Source organism: Rousettus aegyptiacus, unplaced genomic scaffold (genome assembly GCF_014176215.1).
Source record: "Rousettus aegyptiacus isolate mRouAeg1 unplaced genomic scaffold, mRouAeg1.p scaffold_m13_p_5, whole genome shotgun sequence".
Classification (NCBI taxonomy): domain Eukaryota; kingdom Metazoa; phylum Chordata; class Mammalia; order Chiroptera; family Pteropodidae; genus Rousettus; species Rousettus aegyptiacus.
The window spans coordinates 61,187,448-61,208,047 of record NW_023416308.1 but is presented as its reverse complement, the minus strand read 5'-3'; the positions used below and the strand labels follow the sequence as shown (position 1 = coordinate 61,208,047).

Here is a 20,600-nt window from a genome sequence, read left to right as displayed (position 1 = left end):
ATTGCCACCATCAGTGAAAGAGAGTTTTGTTCCACATCCTCGAAAGTATTTGGTATTGTCAGCGTTTCAGATTTGGACTGTTCTCATAGGTGTATAGTGGCAGCACATCGCTTTTAACCGCATTTTCTTGATAGCATATGACATGGAGCATCTCTTCATATGTGTATTTTCCACCTGGCCATCTTTTCTTTTCTGGCTGTCTTCTTTGATGAGGTGTCTGTTGAGGTCTTTTGTCCATTTTTAAGTCAAGTTGTGTGTTTCTTTATTGTTGAGTTTTAAGAGTTCTTTGTATGTTTTGGATAACGGTCCTTTATCAGATATGTCTTTCGCAAATATTTTCTCCTAGTCTGTGACATTTTTTTCTCATTCTCTTTGCAGTGTCTTTCACAGAGCAGAACGTTTTATTTTATTTTTTTTGAAGTCCAGCTTATCAATTATTTCTTTCTTATATTATGTCCTTGGTGTCGTATCTAAAAAGCAATCATTAAACTTGTGGTCATCTAGATTTGCTCCTATGTCATCCTTTAAATCTTAACAATTGCTCCATCTCTGTTTTACAAACCCAGGCTTAGAGAGGTCAAGTGATTCTTTCATGCCACTAAGTTAGTAAGCAGTGTGACTGAATTTCAAACACAGGTCTATCCAGCCTCAAAGCACAGCCAGGAGACTATCTCCATTCCATGTCTGCAGCTTCGAGAGCAAATCTGCATGGGGATCAGATTGGCTCTCTTCCAGGGCTGAACAAGGTATATTTAAACATTGAAATTCTAGGTCACAGATTTGAGCACGCAGAAGAATGGGTACTCCTTTCACCCTTTTAACCCAAAGACCTGCTATGAACTTAGTCTTCATGTGCCTGAAGGGTACTCCTTCTGTATCATTTTCAATCATCCTTAGAAAGGCAGTTCACTATTTAGGGGTGATAGCCTCTAGAATTTTGGCTGAACCAGGTGATTGAGCTTCTGATTTTTGCTGATCGGATATGAATTTGGGGGAGATGGTGAATGAGCAAATTGAGAATTAGTGAGGTTTAACAATGTTGTTATGAACTTTATGATGTGAGTTGATTGTTTCATGTAGCCTTATAAAACAAGTTGGAGATGGTGGAGGGTGATTGCATCATTCCCTCTGAGCTCTGGACAGAGATGAAGCCTTCTTTAGTGCTTAAGATATTTCCTGGTGCTCCATTCAGACAAGCTCAGTTTTCAGATTTTAATGTGTTCTTGTAATAGGTGTGGAGAGAAAAAGAGGAAGAGGCGGGGAAACCTATTGCCCAACTAGTTGCCCTGCCATTCCTGGTAACGATGAATGACTAATGTCAGAGCAGAGCACCAAAACTTACCGAAACAGACCTGTTTGGCTTGGGTAGTATACAAATAAGCCAGTTACACATTTCTTGGATGGCTGGCAAAGGTTTTGTCATCACAGCAACTCCCCCTTCGATGCTTATACGAATTGTCAGCTTCTGTCCCAACCCTAAGCTACTTGAGGAGGAGGAGCTGGGCCTTGTCCATTTCTCATTTATAACTAGCTCCAAGTGAGGGGGAGGGACAGGCAGGGTTGCCTCCTGCACACACTGTTTGCCTGAATTATATTCACAAATGCCTCGGAAGCAGCAGGCTGACTGCATCCTTCTCATCACATTCCTGGGTCTGTCTGCACTGGTTGGTGCAGTTACCAGAACATACCACGTTGGAATTGTTGAAGAATATTGGGACTATGTACCCCAAGGGAAGAACATTATCACTGGGAAAAGTTTTGCAGAAGACAAGTGAGTGAACTTGGGGTCCCCAAAGACTCCCATATTTGGCTTCCTTTTGCCTTGACATGGGAAAGGTTGTATTCCTTGGGTAGTTATAATGGGGGTGAGTTGATCTAACTAAGCAGGAGAGGTTTGGGGTTTGCTTGAAAAGCGCTAGCCTGGGTAAGAGTGAAATTTGGAAGAGATATTCTTAACTCTGTTGAGCCTTCTAGTCATAGTCTTGTCTGTGAAGAGCCATTACACAACCAGGTGTTTGAATAGTGGCTTATTCTACACATGGAGAGTTATCACTAGGCACCACTAGTAACATCCAGGGAGTTCAGGGAAGTTCCTTAAAAAAATAATGGCAACCCTTGGGATGAAAATTTGAGGATTTTCAAGAATTCTCCACTATTCAAACACATGGTGTTTTCTTGGTTTATATTTTCGGAATGAAATATCATTGGAAATACTTATGCCATATGTGGTTATGTTTTACTTTTCACTGTTTAAAAGAAGGAGTAGTTACAATAGATTTGGCTGGTGTTTTAAGAGCTTCCTTGAGTCTACTTAGAAATGGCTTTTTCACTGGTGAGAGGCTTGTTCCAGCCCCAACTCATTCAATCTGAGGGCAGTATCCTATCCCCAAAGCCAATGGTGTAGCTGGATGAGATGGTTCTAGAGTGTTCTGGGTCCCTGATTTTTAATTTTTGCAGGAAATAGCCCTTGCTTCCCCTCTCCCATGCAAGGTCCTGTGTATTAAATCTCTTTTTGGTTCCCTGGAGCTCCCTCTGAAGTCATCCCTTGGCTCCAGAAGTTGTCATGCATATTTTCAACTTTGTGCTTCTCAGAACATCTTTCAAGATGTTCTGGCAACCACTGTTGGATATTTGGATGCCTGCTTCTTTTCTGATAGGCAGAGCCATTGTATTCAATATCCAAGTTCCATTTTCTAAAAATGAGATTAGTTGATAAGATTCAGTAACAGCACAGGGTCTGCCAACAAATGTTTAAGAGTCAGGTCCCCATGCCCTGTGGAAAGACCAAAGATCCAGTTGGCTTGCACACACAACTTCCAGGTTATGCCACAAAGGTGATACGGTAACAGTTTTTTGTTTTTTGTTTTTTGTTTTTTAAAGAAGTGTGATGTCCATGCCAGCCTGCCAAGAAAGACTTTTCTTTAAGCTTTGTACCAGAGACTTTACTGTCCAAGGGGCTATTTCCGGACAAAACTCTTGACTTCTTTGAATCGTGCATGTGCTGACCATTGGCAGCGGTAGCCTTCACCATAACAAAGGGTTATGAGATTGAAAGGCTACCCTAACTGCTAGTACCCTTCCCTAAAAATAGAGCTCTGCTATCCTCAGAAAAGGCTCAATAGAACATTGTCATTGTGAGCAGCTGTTGGATACAAGACTATTTAAGATGCGTACTCTGAGTGTAGTGAGTATAGTCTTTAAGCTTAATAAGATACGGGACCTCCTTTCCACGAGGTTGAGTAAAATAGTCTCCTAAATATCCATGTAGGTAGTCTTTACATTTTACCCAGGAATTCCACTAGAGATATTTAATTCATTGCTACCTGTACATATTATTCCCACTTCATAAACCAGGAACAGGGGTTCCAATAAGTACTTGCCAGGGTTTACAGAGTAAAGGCAGCACCGAACTCACATTTCCTGGCAACCTGTTTCTTGGCAAAGGTGATTCTTTCCCACTGAATTAAACCCAGCTTTGAGGAAGCCAAGGATTCCAGTAATAAGAAATTTCTCACTCAAGGCCGGTTTAGTCTCACTTGTCACTCTTCCCAAAGAGACATTGAAAATGATCACTGCTATCAGTGACCCAAGCCAGTTACCTGTTCATTAAGAAACCTGAAGTACTTTAAATACTCAAATACTAGAATTCTAGTTCCATGAATTGGGTGCAGGGAGAAGTTAGGGGCTCTCTCTCCAGCCATATGATGGTGCTTTGAAGAAAGTACAGTAAAATGCATGAAAACAGTTATGGTGAAAAAGAAAAGAGCCGTGACTGAGACACAGCTGGGTATCAGATTAGAGTGAGGTGGTTTAACAAATGCTGTGGTTCCATATGTGAGGGACTCCTGCTTTTTAGCAGCTGACATGCTAGATGTCATACTTGGGATTCCAACGTCCCCATGTGTTTCCTCTGGTGTGTAAAGGGACGGCGATCATGTGGGGCTGATTCCAGATGCTTGAAAGGGAAGCCTGGATGAATGTACAATGCATATTGCGTTTTAACAGCAATCATATCAGGAAGTGCTATTGGTGTGGAGGATGTCTCCAGGCAAGTCCTGAAGAAAGCACAGTTGTGGCAGGCTCCTGACCCTTGTTTAAAGACCACAGAATACATGTCACAGGTGCCACAGGTGTCACATGTAAAGATGCCACGATTCTGGGACACGCATGGAGCAGTATGTGTGCTCTGTGTGGCACCATTTCCCCAGGAGCAAGGCGTCATCTAGGATGATATGACCATGCTTCTTATTCAGCCTCCTGCACCATAAGTAGACAGCATTTCTGAGGACTTTCTGCTATTAAGGATATTCAGACACAAACAAATGCCTGGTATTTAGAAGTCCAAGAGAGCCAGGTACCCTGTTTTCCCCTATGAGTGGAAAGAGACTGAAATGGGAATCACGAGATCTGGCATCTAGTCCTTGCTGTGACCCCACTTGCTGTGTAACCTCGAGCATGTTGCATCATCTCTGAAAATCAACCTTCTTAATTTGTATAACGAGAGAGTTGAAATATAATCCTTAAAGCCACTTGGCAAAAAGTAGGGACTAGAAAGATATCAGTTTCAGTGATGTTAAAAAGCTTGGAAACCAAAATTAGGCAGCACCAAGAGACTCATCTTGAAACACAAGGATGAGATAGAAATAAATTGAAATCATTTTACTGAGACACTGTAGCAGTCAGATGGTACAGTTTAACTTTAAAACTTGGTACCTTTGCTTCAACATAGGGTTCGAAAATATAATCGAGACTATAGCAGTAATATTTCCTAGGAAGTATAGGATATAGGAATTATATTCTATTCAAAAATTTTTTTTTTCTAAATATATGATGAATATATTTCTCCTCTTCCCTACTGTGCTCAATGGGAAAGCAGGGCTCCTTTGATTTGCTTGGGGATGGTGTCAGCATTTGATCCATTCATGCCATTCCTGCCGGGGCTCATAAAGCATTTAATTAAGGTGCAACTGTGCTTCAGTGGTAAAGCCTGGTCTTTAATGGAATCAGAGTGGGGTCACTTTATTTGAAGCCATAATTCTCACCAAAGACCTCATTAGGCAACCAGTACACATGCAAGCTTTTTCTTCCCAGTGAAATGCAGGTGTTTTTGTGGGCGGTAAGTCACAGGTAGAACCTCCTTTGGACATGAGTGAGGCCGACCACTACTCAAACACCAAGTTTGTAGGGTATGTTAAGAGACTTCACCTAAGCACATCACTGTCAGCTCAGTTGATGGCAAAGGATTTTGAGCACCTGGTAGGAACAGGTCCTAGGACAGATGTGAAGGAGAGATCCATAGGTCTATCTGAAAGAGCCAACTGAAGGAAAGCAGGTCTGGGGGAGAGAGAGGCTTTTGTAAGCTTTGAAAAAAAAGGAAAGGATATCATCTCATTAGGGCTTTGTCTTCACATATAGTGAGTGACTCTCAAATCTCAACTTCTATCTCATCCTCAAAAAAAAAAAAAAATTATATGTTGGGGCTGATGCTATGTGAATCTTGTGAGGTTGCCATTATTCCTTGTATCAGTTAGTGATTGCTTTTGGCTGCCAATAGAGACAATAGAGTGGCTTAAACAAGTTAGAGTTTTGTATTCTCTTCTACAAGAAATCCAGAGGTGGGCAGTCCAAGGCTGGTGGGATAGCTCACTTGATACGATTTCAGGGGCCTATATTTCTGACCCACCATTCTTAGCATATGATTTCACTCCTCAAGGAAGTTCATGGTTACGAGATGGCTGCTGCAACTCCAGGTCTCATTGCCTATGTTCCAGGAAGGAAGAGAGGAAGGGAAATGGTAGAAGAGACACAATTCCTGCTGCATCAATCCTTTAAAGGGCTCTCATGGAAACCCCTCTTAACTACTTCTACTAACATTTCACTGTATACTCAAAGCCACAAAGGGTGCTTGGAAATATAGTCTTTTAGTTATGTGCTCTTCAGCCCAAATGAAAGCAGGATTTGATCCTGTTACTAAGAATAAAAGGGAGCAGGAATATTACAAGGCAGCTGGCAGTCCCTGTTTCCCATCCATCATGAACACCCTCTCAGGTCATCCTCTTCCCTTTCCTACCTCTAGACAGTAGGGCCCCAAGGCCTGGTTAAGTGGGGTTTGAGAGAACTCATAGACAACATAATAGCTGCCATCGAGTCCTTGCTATATTTCAGACATTGTCATAAAGGCTTTCCATGCCATGAAGAAGGGTGATAGATCTTCTGCCCTTGTCAGGGGGACCAGGAGGCCCAGGGTGGGTTTCCCCAACCAAGTGCAACTCAGTAGTGATCAAACAGAGATGTCAAGGCAGCCTGGCTTGCTGGTGGATGTGGGACTGTGGTCTCAACTGAGAAGCTTAGAATTCTTGCTCCACTTACTAGACAAGTAATCGAATCTCTCTTTGCCTCAATTTTCTCATCAGTAAATAGAGCTAATGATAGTCCTTGCTTGGGGGGATGTATAAGTTTCCTGTGGTTGCTCTAACCACAAACTGGTGGTGGTGGTGGTGGTGGCTTAAAACAACAGAAATGTATTCTCTCCTAGTCTGGAGGCCAGAAGTCTGAAATGAAGGTGTTAGCAGTGCCAATGCCCATCTCCCCCACCTCGCCCTGGCCCCAAATACTCTGAGGGGGGATCCATTCATTGCTTATTCTAGCTGTTGGTGGCTGCTGGCAGTCCTTGGCTTGAGGAGGGGGCCTCACTCCAATCTCTGCCACCATTTTCATCACCTTCTTCTCTCTGTGTATCTAATCTTCCCCTTATAAGAACACTTTTAGTGGCTTTTAGGATGTACCTGGATAATCTAGGATCATCTTCTCATCTCAAAATCTTTAACTTAATCACATCTGCAAAGGCCCTTTCTCAGATAAGGGCATTAGGATGTGGACTTATCTTTGGAAGCCATTATCAGCACACAATGATAGGTATCAGGAGGCTCTAATGACATGAGATATGTAAATGCTCAGACCTGACTCATGAAATGTTAGTCATCTTGGTAACTCTCTTATCTCCAGGGCTTCTCTGGAGAGCAAGAGCTCTGTGGGAAAGAGACCTTGAATGCTCACATTTTCTTCTTTTCTGATTAGAGCTTTGCCAGAAATAATCATAACTCCCATAACTACTGTTGATCGAGCCTTCACTCTCCCAGAGTGGGGCTCCACATCTCGTCTCATTTACTCTTCATGATGGATCTATCACGGTCAATGGTTTACAGTAGAGGAAACTGGCATTCAGAGAAGTTAAATCACTTCCTCAAAATTTCACAAGATCAAGTTGAGGAGTTGGGATTCAAGCTTGTTCTTTTTTCCCTTTACCACAGGATTTGTTTTTAACATACCTTATGTATGTTCTGAGGGACTTTTGTGGAAATAAAGTGGGAGAAGGAAGAACTCAGACATAGGTGTTGCTGGAGAACCAGGATGAGAGGATGTGAAGAGGAGCAATCACTTGGATGAGATGGCTTCGAAATTATTACAAAATTATTAATCTAATTAGGGAGGGTGCAGCAGTGGCACCTGAGTTACAATGTGTAATCACAATCTCCACTCACCTCTTTGCCAAGTGTAGTCCTATTTTCTCCTCAGTGAACAATGTCCCTTCTCAAGCTGAGAAAAAATCAGTCGCTTGTCCATATCATGACTATAATGATCTCACTTGTTTGTTCCGACCATACCCTCTGCTGATATTACTTAGAAGGTCATCTTTACCCTCTCTCTCTCCCTATCCCCACCCCCCCCACCCACACACACACTCAGACATTGAGTAGACATTCTAGATGATCTACTTGCCACATAATATAAAAAATGATATGTTTGCTACTTATTCTCCAATGCATATGATTTGTCTTCCCAACCAGATGATAAGTCTCTTGAGTACAAGAACTGAGTCACACATCTTGGCTCCAGTTTCTAGTTTAATGTCTCAAAGACAGTAGAGGTTCATCAATTGCTCAAAATGGTTGAATAGATGATAAAAATCTCATTAGAAGATCCAGGTTGTGGGGACAGTGGTGCTGGTCAGGTGCACACTCCTTGTAATTACGCACTCCTAACCCGGATTCTACCTCTGCACTTGTTAGATGATTCCCACAGGTAGGTTTATTCTGATGAAAATCTTGCCTGCTTTTGGAAGGTGTCTCCCTTCATGGTATTGCCTCTGGCCTTGGCACTGTGAACGTTTTACTCCCTTGTTTGTCTTTCAAGCAGTTGCCAATGTGAAACTTCCCAGCCCAACTATATTCTTTCACAGCCTGAAACAAACAGCTGCTCAGTGAAATGCTATCATGCAGGTTGAGATGAACCTGAGAGGTAGTGATTGCTCAGTCCCTCACAGTGGGGCCATCCTGCAGCTACACTATAAACAACATACAGCTCACCAATACTGGCATTCTAATGCATGTACGTACTCTAGCTAAACTTCAGGCTGATTCCTGTGGATGGCAGCCTTGAAGTCACTCCCTTGCTTTGTTTTTTGGGCAAAATTTAAATCTAGGACTCATAGGAACTTTCCTGTTACAAATGCATTATGTGTTCTTAAGGGTAGTTTGCTGTATAGACACTAAAAAGACTGCTTTCTCTTACTTCCACCCCTTCCCTACCCTTTTCACATTTAACAGTTGCTATAGTTTCAGATAACTTCTGTTGTTTTTTGTGCTATGTACTACAAAAATGTGATTTCCAAACTTGCATGCACATCAGAATTGTATTAGTCAGAATAGATCAGATTGTGCCGTAGTTACAAATAACGCTAAATCTCAGGGGCTTGCCACAACAAAGGTGTGCTTCTCACCCACTGAGGTTGATGGAGGGCCATATGACTCCAGGACAACTGTTTTCCCTGGGCAAATAGCAAGCTAGGCTGCTTGGATTTTGAGACTTCACTATCTTCACTCAAGACTTTCCCCGCAGCAGAGGAAATGAGGGGTCCTGCAATGGTAATTAAGTGCCCCGGCCCAGAAGAGACACATGTCACTTCCACTTATTTGCCCAAATCCTACAGCTCCACCTAACTGCACAAGCTCTTTGCTCTCCCCTTCTGCTGGGAAGAAAGAAGAATCAGAATAGGCAAGCTCTGGAGAGCTCTGCCATAAGAATCATTTAGTGAGCTTAGGAAAAATATAGATGCCACAGCCCAAACACCAGAAAGTCTGATTCAATTGCCCTGAATGGGGCCTGAGGACTTAATTTTTTGGTGGATGTCCCAGATAATTCTGATACAATTAGTACATGGGTGGACATTTGGGAACCACTGCTTTAGTAAACTTAACTCCCTCTTGGAGTGACTACTGACTGTTTAGGTGATAAGACTGATACGCATCCAGGAATGTATAGAACTAGTTAGCATATAACTCAGTGCTAAAATATGCAGGATATGCAATAAGTTGTAGAAAGTCAGCAAACAGTTCTCCTCCCTCTGATATGCTCACCTCTTGTTTGGGTGGCTCTATTAGACAATTCATGATAAGGAGCTCTTGCCTAGCATACATTTGCATGTGTACATATGTGTGTGTGTGCGTATGTGTGTGCGTGTGTGTGTGTGTGTGCGCGCACACACACTTGCTGGGAGCCCAGAGTAGAGAAGTTAAGAGGGACAGATGTCCAACAGTATTTTTGATTCGCAATTGGGAATTTGCAGTTGGGAATGCAAAAACAGTTCTCTCTCCATGGTGGTTGAATCTGCAGATGTGAAACCCAAGGACACAAAGGGCTGACATTATGGAAAACAATCTGCATGCAAGTGGACCTTCACAATTCAAATTTGTGTTGTTCATGAGTGAGTTGTATATCCAACAGTCCCTGGGTCCAGAGTAGAGTTTGTGGCTACAAAAAAATACCCAGTGAACATCTTTCCAAAAATCCAACAAGCAACCTTATGAGCTTTGGTTTGCCGGGCCTGCCTTCCAAAGACTGCTTTCTTTCTCTCAGGGACCTGCTGACACATAGGGTTTACAGCCACCTTGCCTTCTTGTAATTCATAAACTGAAGCTTATAGCACAACAAAATTTAAAAAGCAGTTAAACAGAACATAGCATGGTTTAAAAGTCAAATTAAAAAGTGATTAATTTACAATCTTATTACTTCCATTCTCTAGCAAGCTGAGGCATCCAGCCTGCCCCAGACCACCTAATATGATCAAAGGCCATGGTCAGACCTGGGAGCAAAAAAGCCCCTTTTAATAAGAATAGCCTTGGACTTGGAGGTGAGAGAGCTTCCAGGGGTCCTCAGCTGAGCCAGATTAAGAGATGGAGCAGCTGGCCCTCAGCTCTAAAGGGCACTAGAACATCACTGGGGCACTGAGGTGTCACTGGGGGGATAGAATTTCCTGGAAATGACATTGAAGTTGGAGAAATCACAACTTCCAGAACCTCTCTGAGATGAGTATTGAATGTGGTTGAAAAGAATCACCTGCTTGAGATGGGGTTTGGGAGGTGGAAGGAGGAGACCCCACGGGATGTGCTCAGGTAATAACAGGTGCTCACTGAAATCTTTTCTGAGGACTGGTCCAGTGAACTGTGGGGTGGGCTCCTTGACACCAAGGAGAAGGTGAGAACTGCCACTACCAGGCCACCTTCTTCCCTCCTCAGCACCCAGTCTTTCCTCTAAATAAGACCTGAATAAGTATTTTTGCAAGTATCAGTTGAAGGAGCCCCACATTATTTACCTGTCCGAAGTACCAGGTTGCTAGCCTGCTCAGGCACCCGTATGTGTCAACACTGTCCTGCCCTTTATGTAGAGTCAGTCAGGGGTAGTATTCCTGGGACAAAGGGAGAAGCGATGGGCTCAGGTCCCCCATCTGTCCCCCTAAACTTTTCTCTGGGCCTGCCAGAGAAAGGCCAGCTGCCCAGGAATCACAGGGCTAGTCATCCTAGAACTTGCAAAGTTCTGTCTCCCCAGCTGCTGGGTTCAGCTTCCAATCCAGGAAAGAATTGAGAAAGAGAGAAAACAAAACAAGACAGAACAAAAAACAAAAAAGGTGAGGGAAAGGCACAGAAGAGTAGAAAAGAGAAGGGCCAAATGGCACCTGGTAGGTGTTCAATACTTTTTTGAACAAAGGATTTAATTATTGGAAGTGAATAAAAGAGAATGGAAGGTACAATAATGAGAAAGTGAAAAACAAAAAGGAATATGATAATGGAAGCAATAGGAGTTGATTAGAGGAAAGAAGTAAATAGCTAAATTTAGGAGATGAGAGGAACATACAACAGTTCCCAGGCAGATTCTCTCCTCGGGTCAGCCATATGACTACCAGAAGCTCCAGACTCATATCCCTGGTTCCAAGAGCTCGTGAAAGAGACCCTTCAAAAGTCTCTACAGTCCCTTGGATTAAACCAAAGCCACTCTGTGGCTGTCCCTGAGCTGATCACTGTGATCCAGAATCAGTTGGTTGGGAGAGGAATTCCACCAATTGTCCAGACTTCCCTCCACCAATGTCTGAGGGGACTTGGTGTCTGATAGGTTAGGTTGAGTCACCTGCTCCATCTCTGGAGCTGGGGGTGGAGCTCTCTCCACAGCGCTTAGCATAAGAATGGGGAAGGTATGCTTTCAGATCAAAGGAGGGAGTGTGGGCACTGATTTGGCAAAACTCCAAAATGTCTGTTACATTAGCCCTTTTCATATTCTTTGCCAGGGTAATTCTTCTTTGATCTTCAAGACGATATTTAGGTATCACATCCTCTAGGAATCCTCCCCTGATCTGTTTTCCACTCCATATTAGATGCTCCAGAATATAATCTGTGTTCTCATGACTCTCTTTTCTAGAATGACAGCTCCTTCAAGGTTTCGCATCTTTTCTCTGTATTCCCAGAACTGAGTCCAGGGTCTGACATAATTAAATTTTGTTGACTGCCTGAGAGGAAATGCATGCATGTGCATGTGGAGGCGTGTGTGTGAGAGTAGGACTTGCTTCTCACCTTCAGACAGGGAACAGCCACATTGTGATAACTACACCCAGGAGCAGTGAAGATTTTTGCTTAAACAGAAACCAGTACCTCTGGGGTTGGAGCCCCATGCTAAACACACAGACTAAGTGGGGAAGGGGGTTCCACTTCCCCAGGGGAAGATAGTATGGCCACCTCCAGATTGATGTCACCAGTGCTACTATTGTCTCAGGTTCCTAGACCCTAGGAAGTGTCCCCTTCACACTGGGGCACCGGGAGGGCATCCTGTCACATCCAGTCTTAGAATCCTGCTTCTTCGCATCCACTTCTTTCTATTACACTATCCCCTGCTGGTCTCCTGACAAACTCCCCGTCCTTCATCTTTGCTCTTTTCTTTGCCTAACTCCTCTAAAACTTGTGCACGACTGCCGTAACACTGGTTCTTAAATACTGATTATCACGTCACCCTCACTTTATGAAAAATTTCTTTGGGTCCTCAATGCTTCCAAGAAAAATCCTAAATTCTTCAACCTGGAATTAAAGTTCATGGTCAGTCTTTTCCCAGATAGTACGTGCATCCATGCTCCTCACTCCTCCCCTTCCGGACCCAGGCCCCAGCCTGTAACCTCCTCTCTCCCAATATTATGCTCACCACTTCTTTCTCATTGCCCATGTTCTGTCCTTGCTTTGTGTCTTCATTTTTCTATTTTGTTATGCAGTTCGACTCTTTAATTCCTGTGTTTTTCATGAGGTGTTTTCTGACCCTTTCAACCCACAGAAATCTTTTTCTTCTCTGAACTAATATATTTCTAGAAAAATTGAACCTATATCCGTTGTATCAAACATTCGATTGGCATTTAATCACATACTGCTCTATGCCGTTTTTTAATTTTTCCATTATTACATCATGAATTCTTTTACATTCCTCCACAGCATCTAGCAAAGTGCTGGAAATGTAGTCAGCGCATATCGTTTATTAAATGAAAATGCAGAGGGGAACGTGTTCAATGAAAAGAGGCAAAGGACAGCATGACTTTAGAGTATATGCTTTTGTTTCAGTTTGGTTGTAAATATTATTTGTGCCTTTTGGCTTATCACTTAACTTTCTTAGCCTCAGTTTCCTTGTTAGTAAATTGAGGATAACCTTAACAGCTGTACAGAGGTTACAGGGTTACGGCGAACCCTAAATGAGAAATTACACTTTATGACTTGCTAAGGTAAGCTATTGAGATTTTTTAAATTTCAATTTAAAAATATTTTTCTTCTTACTTTTAGACTTGCCACCTTATTTCTCGAAAGAGGGCCCAACAGGATAGGCGGTCTTTACAAAAAGGCTGTTTACAGACACTACACAGATGACACCTATTCCACGGAGATCCCCAAACCTCCCTGGCTTGGATTCCTGGGCCCTATCTTGAGGGCTGAAGTAGGTGATGTGATTGTTATCCATTTAAAAAACTTTGCTTCTCGACCTTACTCTTTGCATCCACATGGCGTTTTCTACAATAAAGATTCGGAAGGTAAATATCGATCCTGTATTATTGGTGTCTTGTCTCTGTTTCATAAGTTAAACAACTAACTGTCAGTCACGGTGAAAGAGATTCTAAGAGCACAATAATTACACGTGTTCATTTGTCTTTTCTTAGTCTCCTTCTCTCCCCATTCTCATCTGTTCCCCCTTCTCTTCATTCTTTCTCTTTATTTCCTTCCTCCTTTCTTTCTCACTTTTGTTTATGTTGACACAAAACTGGGTGCTAGACTTCCCTGGCACCTGCTATCCCATGCCCCCCAGCAGCACACTAACTTTCTTACTTGTCAATCACTCATGACTGAGCAGCACACTAGAGCAGCGTGCACTAGCAGGTTTCAAGGATCCTGTCACCAGTAATAGCCTTGGCTATGGGGAGGATGTCTCAGTGGAAGCTGATCTCACCTTCCCTGTGTAAGCCTACTATCTTTGGTACTTTCTTTCTAAAACACCCCTGCAAGAGCTACAATAGTGCAGTTTCTCAAGTCTTCCCTAATGTTTTCTTTTTTTTAACTTTTAAGTACGATCCTTAGACTTTTGAGATGGAAGTATTCCCCAGATGTCAAAAGTTTTTTGTATTCTTCATAGCATTCTTCCTCATGCCCAGGTGGAATGGGTCAAATGGTGCCATACCTGCTACATCCCTGGCTCTGGGGACTGTGTCAGGCACAGTACTCTGATGCAAATTGCTTTATCATCAAAGAGGGTATTAACAAATGTCCCACGACGGTCAAATTGGACAGACCATGGCCAGGTCTGTCTAAGCAGCAGGAGAAGAGAAGTCTGAAGATAAACATGAGGTTGAGATTGTCCTTTGTTCTCAGCCCTTTTCCTCCATCTGAAGTGCAGCAAAGTTCTCAGTCCCATATTTGGTAGTTCTGAGTAGCTGAAGATGAGCACATAAAATTGTTCCAGGTAAACATGGAGAGAGTTTTGTAACTATAAATGATAACTATTTATGCATTTTCTTTAATATAGTTTCGTAAAAGTATTTTTTATGCTGCTGGTAAAGATATGTCATAATAGCCGTGCCTGTCTTTTTAAATATGGAGAAAATAGGGCCTTTATGAATCTTTAATTTTGTCCTTACTCCTTCATATATTTCTGGAAAGCATACCTTAGTATTGCTGATGGTGTCCTGAAAGATCATCTAGGCCAGTAATTCCAAATCTTTATAAGATCACAGATCCTTTTTAAAACATTTGTGGTAAAACACACATAATTTACCATTTTACTATTTTAAGAGTACAATTAGTGGCAGTAAGTACATTCAGTGTTGTGCAACTATCACCACTATTCATTTCTAGAATCTTTTTCATCATCCCAGACAGAAACTTTGCACTCATTAAATAATAATCCCTTACTCCCTTCTCCACCCAACTTGCTGGTAATTACTACTCTACTTTCTGTCTCTGTGAATTTGCCTACTCTAGGTACCTCATAAAAGTGGAATCATATCATATTTGTTCTTTTGTTTCTGGCTTATTTCATTTACCATAGTATTTTCAAGGTTCATCCATATTGTAGCATGTATTAGAATTTCCACCCCTTTTAAGGCCTAATAGTATTCCATTGTATGTGCATACCAGGGAAGACTTCTCATAGCCTATGGTAAACAGGTCTCTTCCATCTCAGGAGTTTGTTGGTTTCCTTCATAGCACATTTAAAGCCTGTATAGTAAAAGGAACCTTTTCTGTGTGCATCCTTTTCCTTGTTGTGTGTGTCTCCAAATTAGACTGTAGACTTCTGGGAACAGAGACCATGCTGGGTTTTCCTGGGCATTGTTCTTCAGTGCTTGGCACAGTTCTTGGCATGTGGCGAGCGCTCTATAAACACTTTTTGAATAACTCTCAGAGCTAGCCCCACATTATCTTTCTGTAAGAAATCAAGGCCCAGAAAGGAAAAATGCCTTTACCAAATTCTTATAGTTGGTTAGCAGCTGAGTTATGATAGACACAGACCTCCTCTCTGCCATGCTAAGGCTCTCTCCACTACCCCACTCTGCTCCTGTACTGAGGCAATCAGTAAAGCAGCACCTCTCCTTCCTGTGTGCAAATCTCAGCAGGTCGCCATGAGCTCTTGGCACTTACCTTCCTGATTCTTCCAGAGGGGCTCTTGGTAAAGGTTCTGAGCAAAGGCCAGGTCTTAACTTTCAGCCACTCAATTCATTTTTTCTTATCGTGTGTGTGTGTGTGTGTGTGTGTGTGTGTGTGTGCGCGTGTGAGTGTGTGTGTGTGTGCTCGCGCGCACGTGTGTTATATTTAAAAGGTTTGCTTTCATTCAAAAACCTTCCACTGAATACCCATTAGGTGCCAGAGACTGACTCTGTGCATAAACGATGAATGAATCACAGGCTGTAGCTGAAAATCAATGACTATAAGTATAAGGATTTATTTTAGAGCTCTCAATTCTGTCTCACTTATCTATATGCTATCCTCATACAAATGTCACACTGTCTTGATCACTATGGATTTGTAGGAAGTCTTGAAACAGGATACCATAAATCCTCCAACTTTGTTCTTCTTCTCAAGCCTTTTTATTAATCTCAGATTCTAGGTCCTTGGCATTTTCATATAAATTTCAGATCAGCTTGTTAATTAAAAAAAAAAAGCCAGGATTGTGATGAAGATTGCATTGAGTTTATGTATCAATTGGGGGAAAATTACAATCTGCATTTTAAAGATGAATTGCCATCTTGACAATATTAAGTCTTCCGATCTTATACACATGAGGAATTTAGATCTTTAATGTCTCTCAATGTTTTAGTTTGTAGTGTACAAGATTTACATTTCTTTTGTTCCAAATGTAAATCTGTTCCAAAGTATTTTATTCTTTTTATGCTGTTATAAATGGAATATTTTCTTAATTTCATATTTTGATTGCTTGTTGCTAGTGTATAGAAATATGACTGATTTTCGTAGATTTATCATGTATCCTACTATCTTGTTAAGCTCCTCTCATGCTTGTTTCATTTCATTCAATGTACTTTTCGATGCCAAAACTCCAACTTGGTTCTTTTTAATAAAAATTTCTATCTTCTTATTGAAATTCCATTTGTTGAATCATTTTGTTCTACTTTCCGTTTATTATTTAATATAGGTTTTCTTAGTTGTATGAACCTATTTACAATAGCTGCTTTAAAGTCTTTACCTGTTAGACTCTACATCCAGAGACACTTAGAGATAGTTTCCAATGGCTGCTTTTTATTTTTTACCTGAATGTGGCCACACTTTCTTGTTTCTTTGCATGTCTCACTTTGTTGCTGTTGTTGAAAACTGGACATTTTTGAGAATATATTGTAGCAACTCTGGATTCTGATCTCTCCCTTATCCATGGTTGTTTTTATTGTTTGTTTGCTTTTTTGTTCAGTAACATGCCTGGGATAAATCTGTGAAATCTGTCATTCCTATAGTGTTCTGCTCTTTTTTTATTCTTTATTGCTTGTTTTCATTTTAAGCCTGGCTGCTGAGAGTCACCTCTGTATCTGCCTAGCTTAGGAGGTGGCAAATGATTAGACAGAGGTTTTATTTAAGCATCAGTAAGTCTTCTGTTCTCTGCCTTTGGATCCGTAGGTAGATAGGGAATACATTCAAAGTTTGGGCAGTTTTTGTCTGCCTCGGCTTTTACTTTTCACTAGGCCCTTTGCCCCACCTCTTTGAATGTGTAGAGCAGAAGAATGGGAATAAACAATGTTCAGCAGTTCTTCAAGCATAAACATTGCTGGATGTCTTCATTCGATTTCCAGAGCACTGAAATATTGTTTTTTAATTAATTTTATCCAACTTTATAGCTACTGTGAGGGGAGAGGATTTCCTTACCTCACTCTCTTTTAATCGGGTTTTGTCTTGGCTAAAGTTTGAGCTTGCTAGTCTTATAGTCTCTCCTCAATTCAATTTAGTGTTTACTATGAAATTGATACAATGCTGGATACTGGCACTGCAAATATGAGGAAATGTATAGTTGTTGCCTGCAAGACAATCATCAGAGGACAGGTAGAAAAAGAAACTTAGCAGTTTTGGGTGGGCGGAATTAACATTGAGCAGTTACTGTAGGTCAATACTTGTGCTAGAGCTCTTAACAACATTATATCATTTAATAATAGAATTATTTAGTGCTCTCTTGATATCCATGTGAAGTATATTAGGAATTTTTTAAAAATAAAATTTACCATTTTTAAAAAATATATAAAAGCATAACTAAGAGGAAAATGTCCCACAATCTGATTCCCTCCAGCCTGCTAAAATTAGTTCAAAACAATTAAATACAAAGTAGTATATGAACATGTTTAGAAAAATTAAGAGTGCAAAGAGATATAAAAAATAAAAATCCTTCTTATCTCTCACTTGAAAGGCAATCACCTTTAATAATTTCTTGTAAGTTTCTCTTAGAAATTTTTCTATACATATATTAGTGTATGTGTGTCTATGGTTATGTGTATGTATATACTTATCCTTTTATACAAAATAGATTATACTGTAATGCTATTATATACTTTCTGTTTTTCATTTTTCACTTCATCTTGTAGACTTTCTCATATTAGTACATACAAAGAGACCTTCTTTTAACAGTTGTATAATATGCCATTGTATGAATGTACCAGTTGTTATTATTTATGATTATTTAAGTTGCTTTATGTTTTGGGTTGATATCAGCAATTCTACAAGGAATATTCCAGTTCTGGTATTGTGAAAAATATTTCAAGTATGTTTCTAGGATAAATTCTTAAAAGTGAAATTGCTGGTTATATTTATGTACATTTCTCTTTTTTGTTGATAGAAATTGACAAGTTGTCCTCTAAAAAAATTGCACATTTTGCTATGCTACCATTTGTTTATTTAGCTAGCCTATTTCTTTCACAATTCCACCAATCCTCAATATTTTCAAATCTGATGAGGGAAAACGGGTTTATCATAATTTCTAAAAGCTGCCACGTTTTAGAATATATGTGATGAAATGAATGTTTTTAAAATACTTAGATTATTAATTTCACCATTGTTCAACATCTTTGTCAAACTTTTTGATAGTGACTTTCAGAACAACTTAATAAGCCACTTACTCTCAAATCACTTTTTTACTTTAAACTTTATTTTGGATCCCGAATGATATTCCTCATCTTGAGCAGTGGCACCAGAGTTTGTTTGGGGACTCTAACCCCACTTTTAAATAATAGCCATCAATTACTATCAATAATACTAAGGAAAAAATGTACATTAAATAGTGAATAAAAGGATCTTTAGAAAAATTGCTATTTGTATTGATTTGTGTCATATCGTCAAAGCAAAATGAGTGATCACAGTTGAAGCTTTAAGACAAGTCCACTACCCACCCACCCTTCCCCAATTCCTGACCTGCAGCCTCTCAATATATAAATTCAGAAGCTTCCAATCTATACATTTTATTCACAGGGCTTTGGATAAAGATGGTATACAGTCGTGCCACTCATTCATTATAATATTTAATAGATATGTATTGAGTACCCAACATACTAAGCACTGGGAGAGATCTTATGTATATAATTTTGAGCAAAAACTAACTGAGATTTCATGGAGCTTATAGTCTAATGTGAGAGACAGACATTAGTCAAGCAATTACACACATCATATATATATTATAATTAAAAATTTAGGCAAAGGTTATTAATAAATAGTAACCCATGTTTATTGAATGCTTACTATATACCAGGCACTGTGATAAATGTTTTATAGATCTTGCATCATATAAGCCTCAACAACTCTAGGAGGTAGGGATTATAATTATCATCATCTTACAGATAAGAAACTAAGACTCATAGAGAAGAAGGAAAGTGCCCAAGTCACGTAGCTAATAAGTGATGGAGATAGAACTTGACTCCAGGCAGTCTAACTTCAATGGCTATAAACTTCATCACTGTCTCTACTGACCTTCTTTCTGTGCGAATGCATTTTAGAAAATGACCTAGTTCAGGGCGTTCAGGATCGCCTGGGTAAGACCATGCTGGGCCTTAAATCTATGTTCAACACATTTGACCTTCATCCCAAGAGTGATGGGAAGCCATAGAATGCTTTTAAGTAAAGAACAATATAATTAGATTTGAGATCTGAAAAGATCACTCTTGCTATGGCTTGGAAAATGGACTAGAGAGGCAAGAAATGCAGTGAAGTCAGCTAGTAGTTTACTGCATATGTCCAACTGAGAGATAATGTTTAGACTAGGGTCGTGATGGTGGAGATACACATAAAGGGATTCGCAGCGGATGAATTTGAGAAGCAAGGGCACGACCCGTGGTGCTTTAGAAATGGTGAGAAAGGAAGAAAAGGAAGATAAAAATGTTTCCTTTGTTTCTAGCTTATGGCACTGAATATTGGCGGTGTCTTTTACTGAGAGAAGGGGCAGTGGCTGAGGACCAGGTTTGGGAGTGCTAATGTTCTTTGGGGACAGTGGTTTTCAAGATCTCTTTGAGATTTACAAGTAGAGATGTACAATAGACAGTAGGATATCAGTGTAGAGTTCAGAGGCCAGGTCCAGGCTGAAGATAAAATTGGGATTCACTGGCATGTGGCTGATTAAGGCACTATTGGGATGGGTGCTATCAACCAGGGAGAGAGCTCTGGACATAGTGTCAGCATTATAACTTGAGTATTTCTGTCCTTGAATGACAGAGAATGAACTGGAAAACCAGACTGAAATGATTTGCTGAAGAGGATGGTGTGATGTCACAGGAACCAAGGGAGGAGAATTTTTTTAAGAGGGAGAGAAATGACAATACTATCAAATGCTTCTGACCGGCTGGGTAGCACAGGAAAACATTTGGATTTAATGAGTGATGGGTAGCGCCTCTATTTTTCCTATTCCTCTATCAGGTTAGATCACCTATCAAGTTAGAAAACCATAAACTACTTTAGTTTAACATTGAGTAAAAATGGTTTTGTCAGATATTTTTTAGTGTTATAGTCCCACCTTATATTGAAAGGCAATGTAAGAAATTACTTGAAACATATTTTTCCATGTTTTAAAAATCATTCTTAAAATCTTTGAAGATGTAATTAATCATATTACTCAATAATTTTTAATTAATTAATTAATTACATTGAATAAATGATTTATTTTTTTTACTCTGTTTACCCCTTCTTCCTCCCCCCTAACTCAATAATTTGTATACAGAGATTTTCTTGAAAATATTGTCTTAGAATTTAGTACCAGCAGGAAGTCCCTTTCTCAAGGAATTG

The 20,600-nt window shown here is 40.4% G+C and overlaps 1 protein-coding gene across 1 annotated transcript in view; it reads left to right on the top strand.

Annotated features, from left to right (window-relative positions):
• Positions 1-1,592: 1,592 nt before the first annotated feature.
• The window catches only part of HEPHL1 (hephaestin like 1), a 62,811-nt gene continuing 43,803 nt past the window's right edge, over positions 1,593-20,600 (top strand). The window contains exons 1-2 of the mRNA XM_016158653.2: positions 1,593-1,771; positions 13,143-13,387. Of these exons, the coding sequence (XP_016014139.2) occupies positions 1,602-1,771; positions 13,143-13,387 (415 nt within the window). The 5' untranslated portion in view covers positions 1,593-1,601. The remainder of the gene's footprint in view (positions 1,772-13,142; positions 13,388-20,600) is intronic.